General features: G+C 44.7%; 1 protein-coding gene across 1 annotated transcript in view; it reads right to left on the minus strand.

The window, feature by feature from the left end:
- Positions 1 to 2,988: 2,988 nt before the first annotated feature.
- The window catches only part of IL31RA (interleukin 31 receptor A), an 80,042-nt gene continuing 66,615 nt past the window's right edge, over positions 2,989 to 16,415 (minus strand). The window contains exons 10-15 of the mRNA XM_047759021.1: positions 15,794 to 15,895; positions 14,823 to 14,969; positions 12,044 to 12,184; positions 9,763 to 9,856; positions 8,516 to 8,597; positions 2,989 to 5,728 (exon numbers count right to left, since the gene is read on the minus strand). Coding sequence (XP_047614977.1) covers positions 5,282 to 5,728; positions 8,516 to 8,597; positions 9,763 to 9,856; positions 12,044 to 12,184; positions 14,823 to 14,969; positions 15,794 to 15,895 — 1,013 coding nt within the window. The 3' untranslated portion in view covers positions 2,989 to 5,281. The remainder of the gene's footprint in view (positions 5,729 to 8,515; positions 8,598 to 9,762; positions 9,857 to 12,043; positions 12,185 to 14,822; positions 14,970 to 15,793; positions 15,896 to 16,415) is intronic.

Here is a 16,415-nt window from a genome sequence, read left to right on the forward strand (position 1 = left end):
ACAGAGGGCCCCATTCCCAAAAAAGAGAATCAGCAGCCCCAGCATGCAGATCCCCTCAAACAGCTCGGCTGTGGACACTGGCTTTGTGCTCTGTGGACTCCCTCCCCTTACCTCTCCCAGGCCTTTCTTGGCAGCAAGGGACAGAGCGGCCTGGCAGGAGCTCTGAGGTGAGGGGAGGGGTGGCCTCTAGGCTTTTGCAAATGTGGACTGGGGCTGTTTGTGCTCTGAGCAATCTCTCCCCACTGACTCCAGTGTGCAGAAAAAGCTGCAGCAGGAACAAGCCAGCTGATGACCTTGTCAGGCTCTGCACCAGACCCCCACCCAACAAGAGTGCACAACATGGCTGACAACACATACTTTGATCACAAACAGGCCTTGTCGCTAATTAACGTTTACATAAAACAATGAACAAAATACATCAGTGCTAAATTTCTCTTTGAAAATGCCCTACAAAACCCACATATTTTAAAGAGTCAACCAAATGACAAAGTCCGCCAACTGTTCTCAGGTCCTGCTGAGTACCTCTAATTTCTAGCAGCTCAGCTGATCTCTCAGTGCCCCTGGGAGCTTAGAAATAGAAGATTCTGTAATGTCGACAGGTAGACATGGGGACGATAAAATGTAGATGAGAAAAGTTCAGCTTCACAATGATTTAAGCAACATGAATACCTCTGAAGTTTCATTAACCATACCCAGTAAATTGACAAAATCTAGTTTACAGCGGTGAATGGCTGATTATCAGTGAAAAAGGACAAAAAGATAGCTCCGACAGGTCTGGTGATATGGCAAACCAGTGTAGCATTGGGTGGGCACAGTCATGCAGTAACCATACAACTCTGACCCAGCAATTCTACTTCTCGAAAGATCCCCAAGGAGTGGGGAGAAAGGTGAAAAAGAAGATTTTGTGTAACAATGTTCAGTGAAGTTTCTCTCTACACGAGGAGGACATTTAAAACAATCCTTAGCAAACCACAACATGCAGGCACACCAAGAGGTCCCGCCTGGCCACTGTGAACTATATTCACACTCGGAATTCTACACATGAAATAATATTAAGGGGAGACCACCAACAAATCGATATATCCCTTGCAACTAGATGAAAATGTGTGTAGGAACACACAGAGCATATCAGGAGTAAATTAATAAGAATGATGCAAATAATTGGGATTTAGAGATATTTGTTGTTGATGTTGTAAAGGTGAGTCCAAAACAAAATTTAAATTAAAAAAAAAAAGGGAGGGACACCTAGAGCTGTGTATAGATGCCGAGTTGCACCCATAGCAAGTGCTGTGGGTCCAGGGCAGAGGTTAGCTCAGCCAGGATCTCTCACCTCCGCACCACTGACACCTTGAGCCAGGTAATTCTCTGTTGCAGGGCCATTCTGAGCATGGTAGGTATACCGTCATTGCTGGCTTCTACCACTAGATGCCAGTGGTACCCTCCCAAAAGAACATCAGGCATTGCCACATGTCTGCCAGCTGGGGATGGGAGACAAAATGACCTGGGGTGGAGAACCACTGGAGTCAGTGATGAATAGCTACGGACTCTCCAGCTTAGCCTAGGGCAGTGGTCGGACCAGGACCGTGAGGGCAGCAGGAGCCAGAGGGTGTGAGCCCTTCTAAGGGGGCCATCCCTATTCCCATAGAAATCCAGAATGACAGAGCCTGATTTTTCTTTTTCCCCACGAGCAGCTACTTCAAAGTTAAAACACTGTGCCGTCTGAGCCCCATGACTGTGGACTACACAGGGGTGGGTCAGCAAACTTTCTGTAAAGGGCCAGATGGTGAACATTTTAGGCTTTGTCACAGAGAGAAACTCTGTCACAATTACTCAATTCCTTTGTAGAGCGAAAGCAGCTGTCGACGGTATTCAAGGACGGGTGTGGCTGGGTTCCAATTAAGCTTCAGCGATGGACACTGAAATTTGAATTCTATAGAATTTTCCCATGTCATCAAACATTATTCTTCCTTCAATTTTGTTTTCCAGGCTTTTAAAATGTCTGCATCATTTTTGGCTCATGGGCCCTACAAAAACAGAGCCCAGATTTGGTCCTAGAGCTGGCTGGCCAACTCTTGGGGTGAAGCACGCCTGTAGCATCAGTAGTAACCAGGGGCCACTGGAGAGGGTGACAGAATCCCCTAAGGAGGGTCTGGGCACATGCTCCCCCGATGTGACAGCAGCCGTGGCGATGGCTAGACTCATGACAGACCTCTCCCTTCTCTCCCCATCTCCTGCCTCTTTCAAACCACCACCCCCACCCAGCCCCTCATCCCACATGGTTTTTACTGTGTGTTTTATGCAGCCTCCCAGAGAAATAATGAAGGTATCTCTCTCTCTCTCTTTTTTTTTTAACCACAGATTGGCTTCTCTGCCATAATTTTAAAATGTTTCTGACATTATTGTAAAAGAAAGGCTATTAATAGGGCACCAACTGAGCTGTTTGTATGGTTCCCAGAGCCCTAGAAAACTCTAATGGGAATTTTATCGGTGACCTTACTAAAAACACAAGTTTTCCTGTTTGTGTCTCTCAATATCTGTTTGACAGTAACAGAGAAAAAAGTGCAGATGGCCTTCTCCGTCCGGCCACAGAGCCAGCTCAAGACCCCGGGAGCAGGAATAGTTCATGACTTGATCCAAGAGAGCAAGGTCACCAGTGGCTTCTTTTAGGCCACGTCCCATAATCTGCTCTGGAAAGCAAAGTGTGTGGCGCACTGAATGTACTTCCTGGGGTCCTGGGTCACCTGCTCCTCTTACTGGCAGCAAGTGCTAACTCCTACAAAGTCACCTTGGCCATCTAGAGCCAGAGAGCCCCAATTTTCCCAGCCCCCAAAGGAAGCAAAAGTAAATTTGGAAAATGACCAAAGGGGGCTGATGGAAAGGGGAGAAAGGAATAAAAAAAGAAACAAGAAATTAAAAAAAAAAGGAAGAGTTAAAAGGATGAGAAGCTGCTGGGAGTAGTGGGAAAAAAGCAGAAGATAGGAGGCAAGAAGGAAAGTGAGAAAAGGGAAGAAGAAATGAAACAGAGGAAGGGCCAGGGGTATGGTATGTGCCAAATGTTTATCAGAAGATGCTTCAGGCTTTGAGAAATGATTAAGGGAGGGAGAGCTGAGGGTAACGTCTTCATCACTGAAACCTACTCACTGAAGCCACCTGCGGCCTTTTCTCTCTCCTCAGCCAGCAGACCCTTGGAGTGGAGGCTCAAAAGCCCCATCCAGGTGTGAGACAAACAAGCTTAGGGAGACTCACTCTGCGCACTGCCCCCCCACCCCACCACCAGCTGGAGGTGGCAGAGGGTCACAGGAGAGAGAGGAGAGGTGTGGGGTACAAAGCGAGGACCTTCTGTAAGTTCACAAATCAGAAGTAGGCCGGAAAGGGCCACGTCTGGAACTCTGGGGGCAGGTGGGTCATAGACATGCCTGGGGCACAACAGTTGGGGGTGGGGAGATATCAGGGCAGAGAGAGCCCACCACAGCCAGGAATCCCGGGTATCCCTTTTGTTTGGTCCCTTTGTGCTCTCAGGCCACGGGGTCCCAGTGCCCTGCTCCAGGCTTCCCTCACTCCTTGATTTATCAGTAGTTGCTCTTCTGTAAACTAGGAGTGAAGAATTTGGGGGTGGGGGTGCTGGAGACACTTGAGACTTAATGAGGAGAGAGCTTTGGGAAAGCACCCCCCACCGCATCCCCCAGCTCACGCCCATGGTAAGGATGCAGCAATTGGTTGAGCAAAGGGGCCGGTGACCTGACAGGGACAGGGAGGAGCCAAAGGCACATTCCAAGACCAGTGCTGGGCAGATACCAAATGAGAGACAAAACTGTACTGTTCCCCTGAACGTCCTGTGATGCACACACCCAGTTCCTGGTGGACAGGGCATCAAAATCCCAAATGTGACTAAGTTAACAAACCCAAGGCAACTCAGAAATCACCACATTGGGCTGCAGTTACTTTAAAAGGTCAGGGGCTTGGGCTAGAAGTTAATGTTATAGCAAGTAGTGATATTTTTGCACCCCTGAGTTGGTGGCTTGTGAAGTTTGTGCCCACTACACAAGCACTGACTTCTCAAACTTAGGAAATGTACCATCGGCCTTTCAATCTGGCAAGGCTGCACCCGGCTGCTCCCATCTCACCAGGCTTTCGGTGACCTCTCCCAATAGCCAGATGAGTCACAGCCACGCAGCAGGAAGTCATCTGATGTCACTGTGGTCAGGGTACGAGCCCAGAGCCAGCCATAAGTTCCCAGGTATCTGCCATCAGCACTTGGGCTAAAGGCGCCACTGACTGGCTGGGCTTTGGTGGGTGAAAGATAGGAGTCCTGGTATTAGAGCAGTGAAGTTGCTAAGCACTGCAGGTCCCCAGGCCCTGCTCAGCTGCTTCTGGGAAGAGGCCTTTGAAGGGTGTGTTCAGTAAGCAGTCCTGGGCTCTGAGCCAGGGGTGAGGGGCCAGAATCCCTGTAAAAAGCCACTGCAGTCTCTGGTGCCTTTCTATTCCCAGGCTTGGGTGCAAGATGGAGGGGCAGCAAGGGCCTCCAGGAACTGTTTTCAGGGCTGGACAATGGCCTGGAGACCAGCCAGGCAAAAGTCCATTCCCCAGCACTCAGCAGAGGCCCTCTCTCGTTCCTCAACATGCCAGCCACCGGTGTGGAGCAGACCAAGGGCAAGTGACCTAGTGGGGCATTGCTACAGACACTTGAGATTTAAGAAGGGTAATGAGGCGTTTCAGGTGCACCACTGGGAAGGCCACCCACTTCCCGCCCCTATGCTGAGAGATAGACATAATCTCTAAAATGATGTCAGGGCAGCTTTGGAGGTGGAGCTTGGAGCCCAGAAGGTCAAGGTGAAGGGAGAGACCCTTACGTTCCACCAGAGTGCTCAAGTGCTGACTAAACAACTGTCTCTTGGTAACAGGCCAAGTCTCTTCCGGAACCATGAGGAGTGGCCTCAGCAAAGGCTATGCCCATGGCCCAGTTCCTAGGGAAGGCCCTCCGGGGTCCACTGCCCCTCCAAGTCAATCTGTCAGAGCCTCAGTGAGAGCTTGTTATCTGAACAAAAGAAAACACATTGCTTTCCATCTGCAAAGTGCTCGGGCTCCTCACCATCCTTTCTTCTCAAGCACGCTGCCCGTCTGTGCCCACCCAGCTCAAAGAGCTGCTCAGCAGGATGCAAGGCTTTCTGTAACACGAGCAGAATGGGGAGATGCCGAGGAAGCCCTTCTGACCAAGTCCTGATGTCTTCTTTCTGTGAGTCACCCACACTGAGATGCAGAGGGAGTCAAGCCACGATGGCATTTAGGGTTCTCCTTGGGTTTGGTCTGGAAGTTTTTCAGACACAAGAAATTCTCTGGTCGTCACCGAATTTTTCAAGTATGGGTTTGGTGCGCCATCCACACAGAGGTGGTCTGGCCCTAAACTTTGGGCTGGAGGGAGATGCTGCTCTCTGGCTTCTGAGCAGGTCCCCTCTGGCATCCCAGAACATGGGTGCTGGGATCTTCTGGGTGGGGTCTCGGTTGAAACAGGGGGACAATATGGCCTATACGGGGAGGTCACATACTCATTCTTTTCCCCTCCCAAAGTGTTTTCCTGACCCTTTTCAGGTTCCTCTGTGGAAAGCTCTTCCAGAACATTCTCAAAGGTCACCACCAACTTGTCAATAAAGTCACTGGGGGCAGAACAGAGTTTTAAAATCCTGTCTTCTTCTGTGTTCACAGAGTCATTAAACTTCAGATTTAGCTTATTCTGGAAAAGAGAAAGGGATATTCCCAGTGGTCATTTGGGGGCTACATATGATATAGCTGAGAGTTATTAGTCTCAGAACACCCAAAGTCCCACCACTTGGCCAGCCTCCGCATTCCTCTTGGAGACCAGAAGTGGTACCCTTCTATGGGAGCTTGGCAAGAGTGGCCCATTTCCTGAAAAGAACACACTGTATGCAAATGATTTCTTCTTTTAGAGAACTCAAGGCTGTTTTCCTCATAATCATATGCTTACAAAATCTCAGCAGAGATGGAAGCATCATTAGAACTCTTACAGATGGAAAAACCATAATCATAAAGACAAATGACTTTCCCAACATCACCACCATCATCCTGGCAGAAGCAGTGTCTTTCATATTGTTGTATCCCCAAGAGCCTAGGTCAATGCCTGGCATACTATGGGTGATTAATAAGTGCTTGCTGTAGAGGCCAGATGGACAGATGATTCAAAAAACATTTTAGGCATCAGATAATACTACCTATGAATTAATTTACTCTCTCTCTCTCTTTTTTTTTTTTTCACTTTGGGCCACGCATGTGGCATTATGGAAGTGCAGCTGCCAGTCTTCACTACAGCCACAGCAATGTTGGATCTGAGCCATGTCTCCAAACTATACCACAGCTCATGGCAACACCAGATACTTAACCCACTGAGAAAGTCCAGGGATCAAACCTGCATCTTCGTGGATACTAGTTGGGTTCATAACCCACTAAGCCACCACAGGAACTCCCTTAATTTACTCTAAATAAATTTTAATAAATAGGAGATTAAATAGGGTAATACATGACTGATAGAAGAAAACAGAAATAACCAAAATTTAAATAAATAAATAATAAACAAACAAAAATGATTTTAATGTCCATGTTAAAAAAAAAAAGGCTTCTGAGTTGAATCAGGGCTAACATTAAACATTTGTGCATCAACGAATGTTGGAAACTGTCTTTAAATAATAAGAATTTAAGAGTTATATTTAATCAGGCTTATTTCTACTTAACAAAGAAATTAAACCTTAAAAATTCCAGTTTTCAATTTAAAAATGTTTGAAAAAGGAGAGTTTCTACTTACAGATAATCACTGCCAAATTCCCCCATCTGAGAAAAACAATTAGAGGCAGCTTGTCCCTCACCTTAGGACAGAAATGCACACTAGTAGCTTCTCAGGGCCTCCAGGTGGTCTTGAGATTAACTTGCTCTTGGCCGATTTTTTTGTTTGTTTGTTTTGTTTTTGAATTTTATTGGAGTGTAGCTGATTTACAATGTTGCAGAAATTTCAAGTGTACAAGCAAAGTGAATCAGTTATACATATATCCATTCTTTTTTCTCACATAGGTTGTTAGAGAATGTTGAGTAGACTTCCCAGTGCTATACAGTAGGCCATTGTTAGTTATCTATTTTATATATAGTAGTGTGTATGTGTTAATCCCATCCTTCTAATTTATCCCTCCCTGCCACAGTTTCTCCTTTGGTAACCATAAGTTTGATTTTAAAATCTATGAGTTTGTTTCTGTTTTATAAATAAGTTCTTTTGTATCATTTTTATTAGATTCCACATAAAAGTAATATCATGTGATTTTGTCTTTGACTTACTTCTTAGTATAATAATTTCTAGGTCCATCCTTGTTGCTGCAAAGGCATTATTTCATTCTTTTTATGGCTGAATAGTATTCCATTGTGTATATATACCACATCTTCTTTATCCGTTTCTCTGTCATGGACATTTAGGATGCTTCCATGTCTTGGCTATTGTAAATAGTGCTGCTATGAACATTGGGGTGCATGTATCTTTTTGAATTATGGTTTTCTCTGGATATATACTCAGGAGTGGGATTTCTGGATCAATCATATGGTAGTTCTATTTTTATTTTTTTTAAGGGACCTCCATACTGTTCTCCATAGTAGCTGCACGAATTTACATTCCCACCATCCGTGTAGGAAGGTTCCCTTTTCTCCACACCCTCTCCAGCATTTACTGTAGACTTTTTGATGATGTGATGGCCATTCTGACTAGTGTAATGTGATACCTCATTTTAGTTTTGATTTGCATTTATCTCATAATTAGTGATATTGAATCTTTTCATGTGCTTTTAGGCCATCTGTCTATTTTCTTTGGAGAAATGTATTGGCTGCTTTTTTTTTTTTTTTAGTGGCCTCTAATCTTATAGCTGGGCTATTCCACTTTCTAATTAGATAGTCAAGTTCTTAAAGATAGGGCCAGTGTCTTCCTTCTGTGGCATCCTTTATAGGACTGGTGCTATGCCCAGTAAATACTGGGTCCTCTGAGCCTGGTTAAGCCCTTTCCTCTTATCCAAAGAACGAGGCCAAAGTCATTCCAGGAAGGCTGATTCCACCTGTCCTGCTAGCCATTTCTTGGGACTTTTTATTTCTCCACTTTTTAGGGCTCTACCTGCAGCATATGGAAGTTCCTGGGCTAGCAGTCAAATTGGAGCTGCAGCTGCATGCCTATACCACAGGCCAAAGCAATTCTGGATCCAAGCCACATCTGTGACCTACATCACAGCTTGTGGGAACGTCGGATCTTTAACCCACTGAACAAGGCCAGGGATTGAACCCCCATCCTCATGAATACTAACTGGGTTCCTAACCCATTGAGCCACAATGGGAACTCCTCCCTGGGACTTTTTAACTCCCAGTTTTCTTTATATGAACCCTGTACAAATCTCAGACCAGGACTGCCCACACTTCCATTACCCTGCCCACCTCTCACAACCAGTCTGCTCAATAATCTCCTTAAAAAAAAAAGAATGTTTACCTTGAAATCATTTCCATGCCACATGGCTATACTGCTTTCAGCAGGGTTTGGGACACTGGGCCAACACAGGTGCTTCAGTTTGCTAATAAGAGATAAAATTTTAAAATAAGAAGTGAGTCCAAGAAGTTACTGTACAGCCAAGTAAAAAAAGTAGAGCTTTTTTATAGGGAATTGCATGACTCCTTATTTAATAAGGGCAAGCTCATGACCTCCTGACAAAAACTAGGAAAGCAAAGTACCTTGGGGGACAAACCTGCCAGTCATCTGTAGGATGGGGCAGGAAAAGACCTTTCTCCATGCAAAGCAATTCCTATTCTTGCCAGCTCTCCTGCCCCTGCATCCTCACCCCTGGTCCTGATGCCAGAAATCACACCATCACAAAGCTATTTCTCTGAGATTTACTCACAGTAAAGCTAATACCCTATAGGTCTTGTATGATACCACACTTTAGAGCACTGATTCTCAAAGTGTAGTCCCAACCAGCAGTACCAGCGCCACCAGGGAGCTTGTGAGACATGCAAAATGTACAAGAATTTGTGCTGATGACTTGTTTACAACTCACAGTTCGGAACTGAGGTTGACATTAGTTTGACCATCACTAAGCATAGCTGTTTGGCAGAGATGGCCCACAACTGCGTAGTTCTGGAGAGAGGGGCCTCCAGGGGAGGTAGCCCTTGACCATCAGGGCAGCATGAGGCTCTCTGGGGAGAGAGAGCACAAGACCCTAAAGACAAGCTTCCTTCCCCTCAGTGGCCAAGGCAGGCAGGACAAATGCCCCTCAGCCAGCCCTACAACACTGCACCAGAAGCAAAGACCAGTCTGCCCTGGGCATCCACTGGCCAGCACTCTAACTCCACAGGCACCTGCTCCCTGCTCTTCCTGGGAGAGAAGCCAGCAGCCTTGCTGCTACCAGGGGTCCTCACTAGACACTGAGAGAAAGGACCTTCTCCCCAGCTCTAGTCTTGGATCTTGAACACAGTAGATAAAGCCTGTGGAGCTGTTGGTACTTCCCTGCTCAAAAAATCCTAGGCCTTGTGCCTAGGGCTGTTGGGGGGTGAAAGTCCTCTGGTTTTGTCAGAATTCTGATGTGCCACAGCATATGATGTATAATAAACTGAATAAATGTATATGAAACCAATAAATGAATGGATATGCCTTAATGGTAGAGTGCCCTCTTCCACCCATGGTGCCTCCCATCCCTTTCGACCCTTGATTTTGAGGACCCACACAGTTGTCCATAAACTCACTTGGGTTTTTTGAGACCATATGCCACTGTCAAGATGATGAGAATAAGAAGGCCTCCTCCAACCAGAGAAGTTCTAAGGAAAATCTCGAAAACACCTTTGGGAAAAGGAGAACCCAAGTCATTAGCAGGTTGAGCTCCTTACTGTCTTGACAAAACTCAATGATTTCTAATAGCTTCAGTAACCTATCCCTTACTAGTTGTTTTTTTTTTTTTTTTCTTTTTGCCTTTTCTAGGGCCACTCTCTGCGGCATATGGAGGTTCCCAGGCTAGGGGACCAATCGGAGCTGTAGCCACCGGCCTATACCACAGCCACAGCAATGATATATTCTCTCTGAATAAAACTGACAGAAATTGTGTTCACCAGTTTCATCCTCCAACTTTATTCATTTAATAAACATTTTCTGAGCACTTAACATTTGCCAAACACTATTCTGGATAATAAAACAAAGAGCAAGAAGCAAGAAACACAAGATTCTTTCTCTCATGGTGCTTACATTCTGCTATAAGAATTCAGACAGCAAATAACATAAGGTTCTGTCAAATAGCAACCAGGGTAAGCTGGGAGGGGGGTTAGCAACTCGAGATTTAGTGCCAAAGGAAGACCCCTTGGAGAAGTAAAATTCTAGCTAATGTGAATAATGAGAAGGAACTGCTGCGCAAAAATATAGGGAGCGAGTTCCCATCGTGGCTCAGTGGTAACAAACTCGACTAGGATTCTTGAGGATGAGGGTTCAATCCCTGGCCTCACTCAGCGGGTTAAGGATCTGGTGTGTCTGTGAGCTGTGGTGTAAGTTGCAGATGCAGCTCAGATCGTGTGTAGCTGTGGCTGTAGCATAGGCCGGCAGCTACGGCTTTAATTGGACCCCTGGCCTGGGAACTTCCTAAAAAAAAAAAGGCGGGGGGCGGGGGAGGAAGAAAAGAAAGAAGACTAAGAAAGAAAGAAAACGTAGGGAAGCTATTCCAGGCAGAAGGAACAGCAGATGCAGGAACAGTTTAAACAACAGAAATTGGAAGTGGAGGGAGATGAAGTCAGTAAGAGACAGAGGATGAAGGATCCTGAAAGCTACAGGAAGGAATTTGGGTTTTCAATAAATACAGCAGAAGCCATTGGTGGGTTTTAAGCCGGGGGCCTAGGATTTTAATTCTGGCTGCTGTATGTAAAACAGATAGTGGAGGGTCAAAGACAGACGCAAAAGAGATCTATAATTTGTAAATCAAATGTAAGAAACATCTAGGCTCCAAGCCACGCTCTTGCCTTCAATTTAACCCCTAGAGAAAATTCCATCAGATAATGCAGTTTGTGCTATGAGAATATAACATGATTTTAAAAGATTTTTAAGGAGCAATATCAAAAAGAACTTGCAAAAGGCAGTGTTAGTCGATAAAAAGAGAGCATATTTTCTGTATAAAAACACATGCTATACTCACATTTTCTGGAACCATAAGCTATTTTTATTCATTTGAAAATGGGATGAACAAGGAGGCTTTCAAAAAAACTTAAACCAGATTATGTATAGCCTTTATTACAAAATGTGGCAATGTTCCTTCATTTTTAATATATAAGGTTGTTCAGGTTTTAAAACAGTATTACTATATCCTTAAAATCAAATCTCTGCCACTCAAGGGCCTGGAAAAATTAGACTTTTTCTCCCATCCCCCTTCCTTCTTTTTCCTTCATCTCCCTTTTCATCCCATCTTCTTCCCTTCTTGAATATTATCCATAGCCATCATATGAATCACATTACAGTTTACATTTTTGTTGTATTTATTAAATTTTTCTTATTCCCAATTTTTAATGTAAAAGCTGATTATAGAACATATTATGTATTTTTTTTCCCCAAATTTCCACAAATGGTGAGATTACATCCCTTTCTGTGGGCCAATGGTGCTTGGGCAGCTAAGGTTTTTCCCTCCAAGACCCTACTGTACGGTAACCCCTGACACATAGGAACTGGTGACTGTGAACTTGGGGACAGCCTTGAGGTAGGAGATGATCTGGAGAGAGAGTGAAGTTGGCATTAACTTGATGATGTGGGGCCACCCATGAGAAAGCAGCAAAATGACCGGTCTTTCTAAATTCATCTCTCAGCTTGGCTGCTCTCACTACTCCCTCCTCACCCATACGCCTTCCAGGAAGGCCAGTGAGTCAGACAGCAGATGGTTCTTCTTACTTAGGTACGGCCTTTTCATTTGGCTCTGCCCTGCCTTTGGCAAACATTATCTATGACTGGCCTAAAGGAAATGCCAAGGAGACTTTCCCAGGGACTGAAGGAAATACTTACTAATAGACAATGTCTTGAAGTTTATGCTGCTGCCATTGATTCCCCCAGCACTGGTGCTTGCCATGACCTGAACAGTGTAAGAGGTCTTTCGTGTCAGGGACTCCAGGTTATACTGCAGGATGCTGGCATTGACTGTCTTGGCTAAAGGAAAAATGCAGAGGTCAAACCCAACTGAAAATTGTGCTTTAGTGGCACTAAAATAAGAGCATTGGAACCTGGGCTTCTAAGCTTGGCCATCTCATACCCCAATCCCCCTATCCATGTTCTGATTAAAATTAGCCTATCAAGATGAATCAAAGACCTAGATATAAGACTCTTAGAAGACAATACATGGCAAATCCATATGGCCTTGAACTTGGCAATGATTTTTTTTTTTAAATCTTTTTCCAGGGCCGCACCCATAGTATATGGAGGTTCCCAGGCTAGGGGCAGCTGTAGCCGCCAGCCTACACCACAGCCACAGCAACTCGGGATCTGAGCCACATCTGCAACCTACACCACAGCTCATGGAAACACCGGATCCTTAACCCACTGAGCGAGGCCAGGGATCAAACCTGCAACCTCATGGTTCCTAGTCAGATTCGTTAACCACTGAGCCATGACGGGAACTCCGGCAGTGATTCCTTAAAAATAACACCAAACACACAAGCAGCAAAAGAAAACAGATTAAACTGGACTTGAAAATTAAAAAGGCACTATCAAGAGAGTAGAAAAATAACATCGCAGAATGGTTAAAAAATTTGCAAATCATATATTTGATAAGGAACTCCAGAATATATCAAACAAAGCTTACAACTCAACAACTGAAAGACAATCCAATTTAAAAATGGGTAAAGAGCCATCATGACTAAGTGGTTAACAGACCTGACTAGTATCCGTGAGGACGTGGGTTCGATCCCTGGCCTCACTCAGTGGGTTAAGGAACCAGCATGGCCCTGAGCTGTGATATAGGTCACAGACACAGCTTGGATCTTGCGTTGATTTGCCTGTGGCATAGGCCAGTGGCTACAGTTCCGATTCAACCCCTACCCTGGGAGTCTCCATGTGCCGTGGGTGTGGCCCTCAAAAGATAATAAATAAATAAATAAATAAATAAAAATGGGCAAAGAGGAGTTCCCATTAAGGCTCATCAGCTTAAGACCTGATGCAGTGTCCATAAGGATGCAGGTTTGATCCCTGGACTCCAGTGGACTACTCAGTGGGTTAAAGATCCAGCAGTGCTGCAAGCTGCAACACAGGTCAAAGATGCAGCTCGGACATTGGGTTTTTGGGCTGTGGCGTGGGCCTTGGTGCAGCTTCAATTCAAACCCTAGCCCAGGAACTTCCATATTCTGCAAGTGTGGCCATAAAAAGAAAACAAAAATGGGCAATAAGATTGAAAAGACTCTCCGAAGGAGACATACAAATGCCCAACAAGCACACGTAAAGATGCTCAACAACATTAGTTATTAAGGAAGTGCAAATCAAAACTACATGGAGATACTACTTTATACCCATTTGAGTAGCCACACTTTTTAATGGAAGATAAGAAGTGTTGGTAAACATGTGGAGAGACTGGAACTCTCATACACTGCTGGTGGGAACATGCATTGGTGCAGCCACTGTGGAAAAAGGTTTGGTGTTTCCTCAATAAGTTAATCCCAGAAATTCTACTCCTAGGTGTAAGCCCCAAAGAATTAAAAGTAGGGGTTCAAACAGATAGTAGCACACCAATGTTCATAGCAGCCTTAATCACAGTGCTAAAAGATGGAAATAACCCACATATTCCATCAGCTGATGAATGGGTAAAATAAAATGTTTATCCATATAGTAGAATATATTCAGCCATAAGAGGAATGAGGTACTAATACATGTTACAACATGGATGAACTCGGAACACATTATGCTAAGTAAAAGAAGCCAGGCACAAAAGGCCACATGTTGTATGGTTCTGTTTATATGAAATATCCACGATAGGCAAATCCATAGAAACAGCAGTTTTGTGGTTGCTAGGGACTGTGGGATGAGGATAAGGAAGTGACTAACTAATGGGTACAGGGTTTCTATTTGGGGAGGATTTGTACAACATACATTGTGCAATGATGATTGTACAATGGAACAGACGTGCTTAATGCCATTAAACTGTACACTTTCTGATGTCTAAAGTGGTAAATTTTGTGTTGTATGTCTTTAACAAAAAAATTAGCCTAAACAGGAATCTAAACCTAGCTCAGAATTTAGGATGTTAGGAGATATTGTAGATGTAAGAAAAAGGCAGTAGGCATGAAGAGTCATGCAATGAAGTGCCACCAAACAAGGCCTATCCCCATTCCACTCTTTTTTTTTTTTTTTTTCTTTTTGGCCATACCCTCGGCATGCAGAAGTTTCCAGGCCAGGATGGAACCCATGCAACAGCAGTGACAAGGCTGGATTCTTAACATGCTAGACTACCAGGGAACTTCCCCACTGCACTCTTTAATTCAGAAGTGCCCTACTCTGAAATAATGGTCAAGAAGCTGCCAGGAGATCCTCCTGTTTACAGCCTGACCAGCACAAATTATGTCAATTCCTCTGGTTCCTGTAGGACTCTCAGGTACAATCATTTCACTCTCATATGACTCTAAAAACCTCCAGAGGTGGGTGCCCTTGGCCCCATTTTCAGAGAAGCTCAAAGAAGCTAAGTGACTGATGTAAGGTAGAGGGCATCAGCCATAGGAGCCACCCCTACAGCAGGTCTGTCCATCACAGCATCTCTCTGGGGACTTGGGGGTTCTTTCAACTTGGCTATGAGCTTACTCACAGAATTCCTTTCCATCTTCAGCTTGGTAAAATATGGTGTAGTTTTTGATGAAGCCATATCTCTGGTTCTTGGGAATCTCTTCCCATGCAATCGTGACTGTTTTCACACCAATGTTCTCTGCCCTTGTCGTGGGACCTTTTAATGGAACTTTATAGGACAGGGAGACAAAGAGTAGACACTGAATCACACCCCATCAGATCATTCCCCCACAAATTCTCTGGCCAGTACTCAGATTGGAATCAGTGCTGGAGGTGGGAGGTGGGGGCAGAGTAGGGAACTGATGAATCAACCTGTTTGAGAAAATTGGTGTCTGGAATCATCCATCTTGAACAGGAAGAGACGCCGTGTCAAAGACTAGAGAAAAAGTACTTTTTTATAGATTCTCTCACTCTAATTTGGCATCCAGCTCTTTCACTTGTATCTGTAATAGCTCTTACCAAATAGTTGAAGAGCGTGCCTCCACAGGCTACCTTTGAGTGAGAGGAGGTATTTCCTAATGTTAAGATGTTAACTTCCAAAAAGACAAAAATAAACTCTGAGTGGTTCTCCAACAAAACACTTGCTTATTGCTATATAAATTTTTTTTTTAAATTAACATCTCCAGCTTATCATTAACTCTTTAGGATCCCTAACTTGGCCTTAAATAAATTTTTTTTTCTGCTTACAGTGCTGTTTGCACTGTGTTTCTTTGCGATTTGGGGCGAGTTATTTCTCTTCTCTGAGCCTCAATTTTCCATTTGTGAAATGAGGGGTTTGGACTTGATGACTCTGTTGTCCACTCCAGCTTTAAAACCCAGTCAGTCCATACCTTGACCACAACTGTGTCAAACATACACATTTTACTACAAGCTAAAGGTGCAGCTGGAGGAGCACTAGGGCAACTGTGAATGAGCTACAGGCCTCCACAGCCTTGTCTGAATGTGGGACAGGCCTCAGTCTTTCCTTCCCGTTAAGACCTTGGCCATACCTACCGCCTTCTTTGACATAAGCCTGGATGGAATATGGCTCGCCCACTCTGTCTCCCAACATTGGATACACAGAGATGTTATAGCACCAGAAAGGTTTTAATTCATCTGTAAGAGAAAGAGGGTGAGGATGGGGGGGGGGGAGGGAGAGGGAGAAAAACAAGTGTTAAGTGCAGACTATATAGTAGAAGGAATGCTACACTAAGACCTAATGGCCTGCGACTTGGGGAAGATATTCTATTTCTCTAGAGTTTCAACATCTGGAAAATAAAGAGGTTAGGTTGGATAGTCTCTAGTATCTTTTTCAGCTCTAACATTTAAAAATTAATTCTTAGACTAAACCTCCACTACTCTAACAAAAGGACAGAGCCGCCCAGGAAGGGAGAAGTAAGAAATCCACTCTCGGAGTTCCCGTTATGGCACAGTGGTTAACGAATCCAACTAGGAACCATGAGGTACGGGTTCAATCCTTAGCCTTGCTCAGTGGGTTAAGGATCCAGCATTGCCGTGAGCTGTGGTGTAGGTTGCAGACATGGCTCGGATCCCGTGTTGCTGTAGCTGTGGCATAGGCTAGCAAGCGGCTACAGCTCCGACTGGACCCCCAGCCTGGGAACCTCCATAAGCCATG

This window comes from Phacochoerus africanus, chromosome 1, assembly GCF_016906955.1.
Source record: "Phacochoerus africanus isolate WHEZ1 chromosome 1, ROS_Pafr_v1, whole genome shotgun sequence".
Lineage (NCBI taxonomy): Eukaryota > Metazoa > Chordata > Mammalia > Artiodactyla > Suidae > Phacochoerus > Phacochoerus africanus.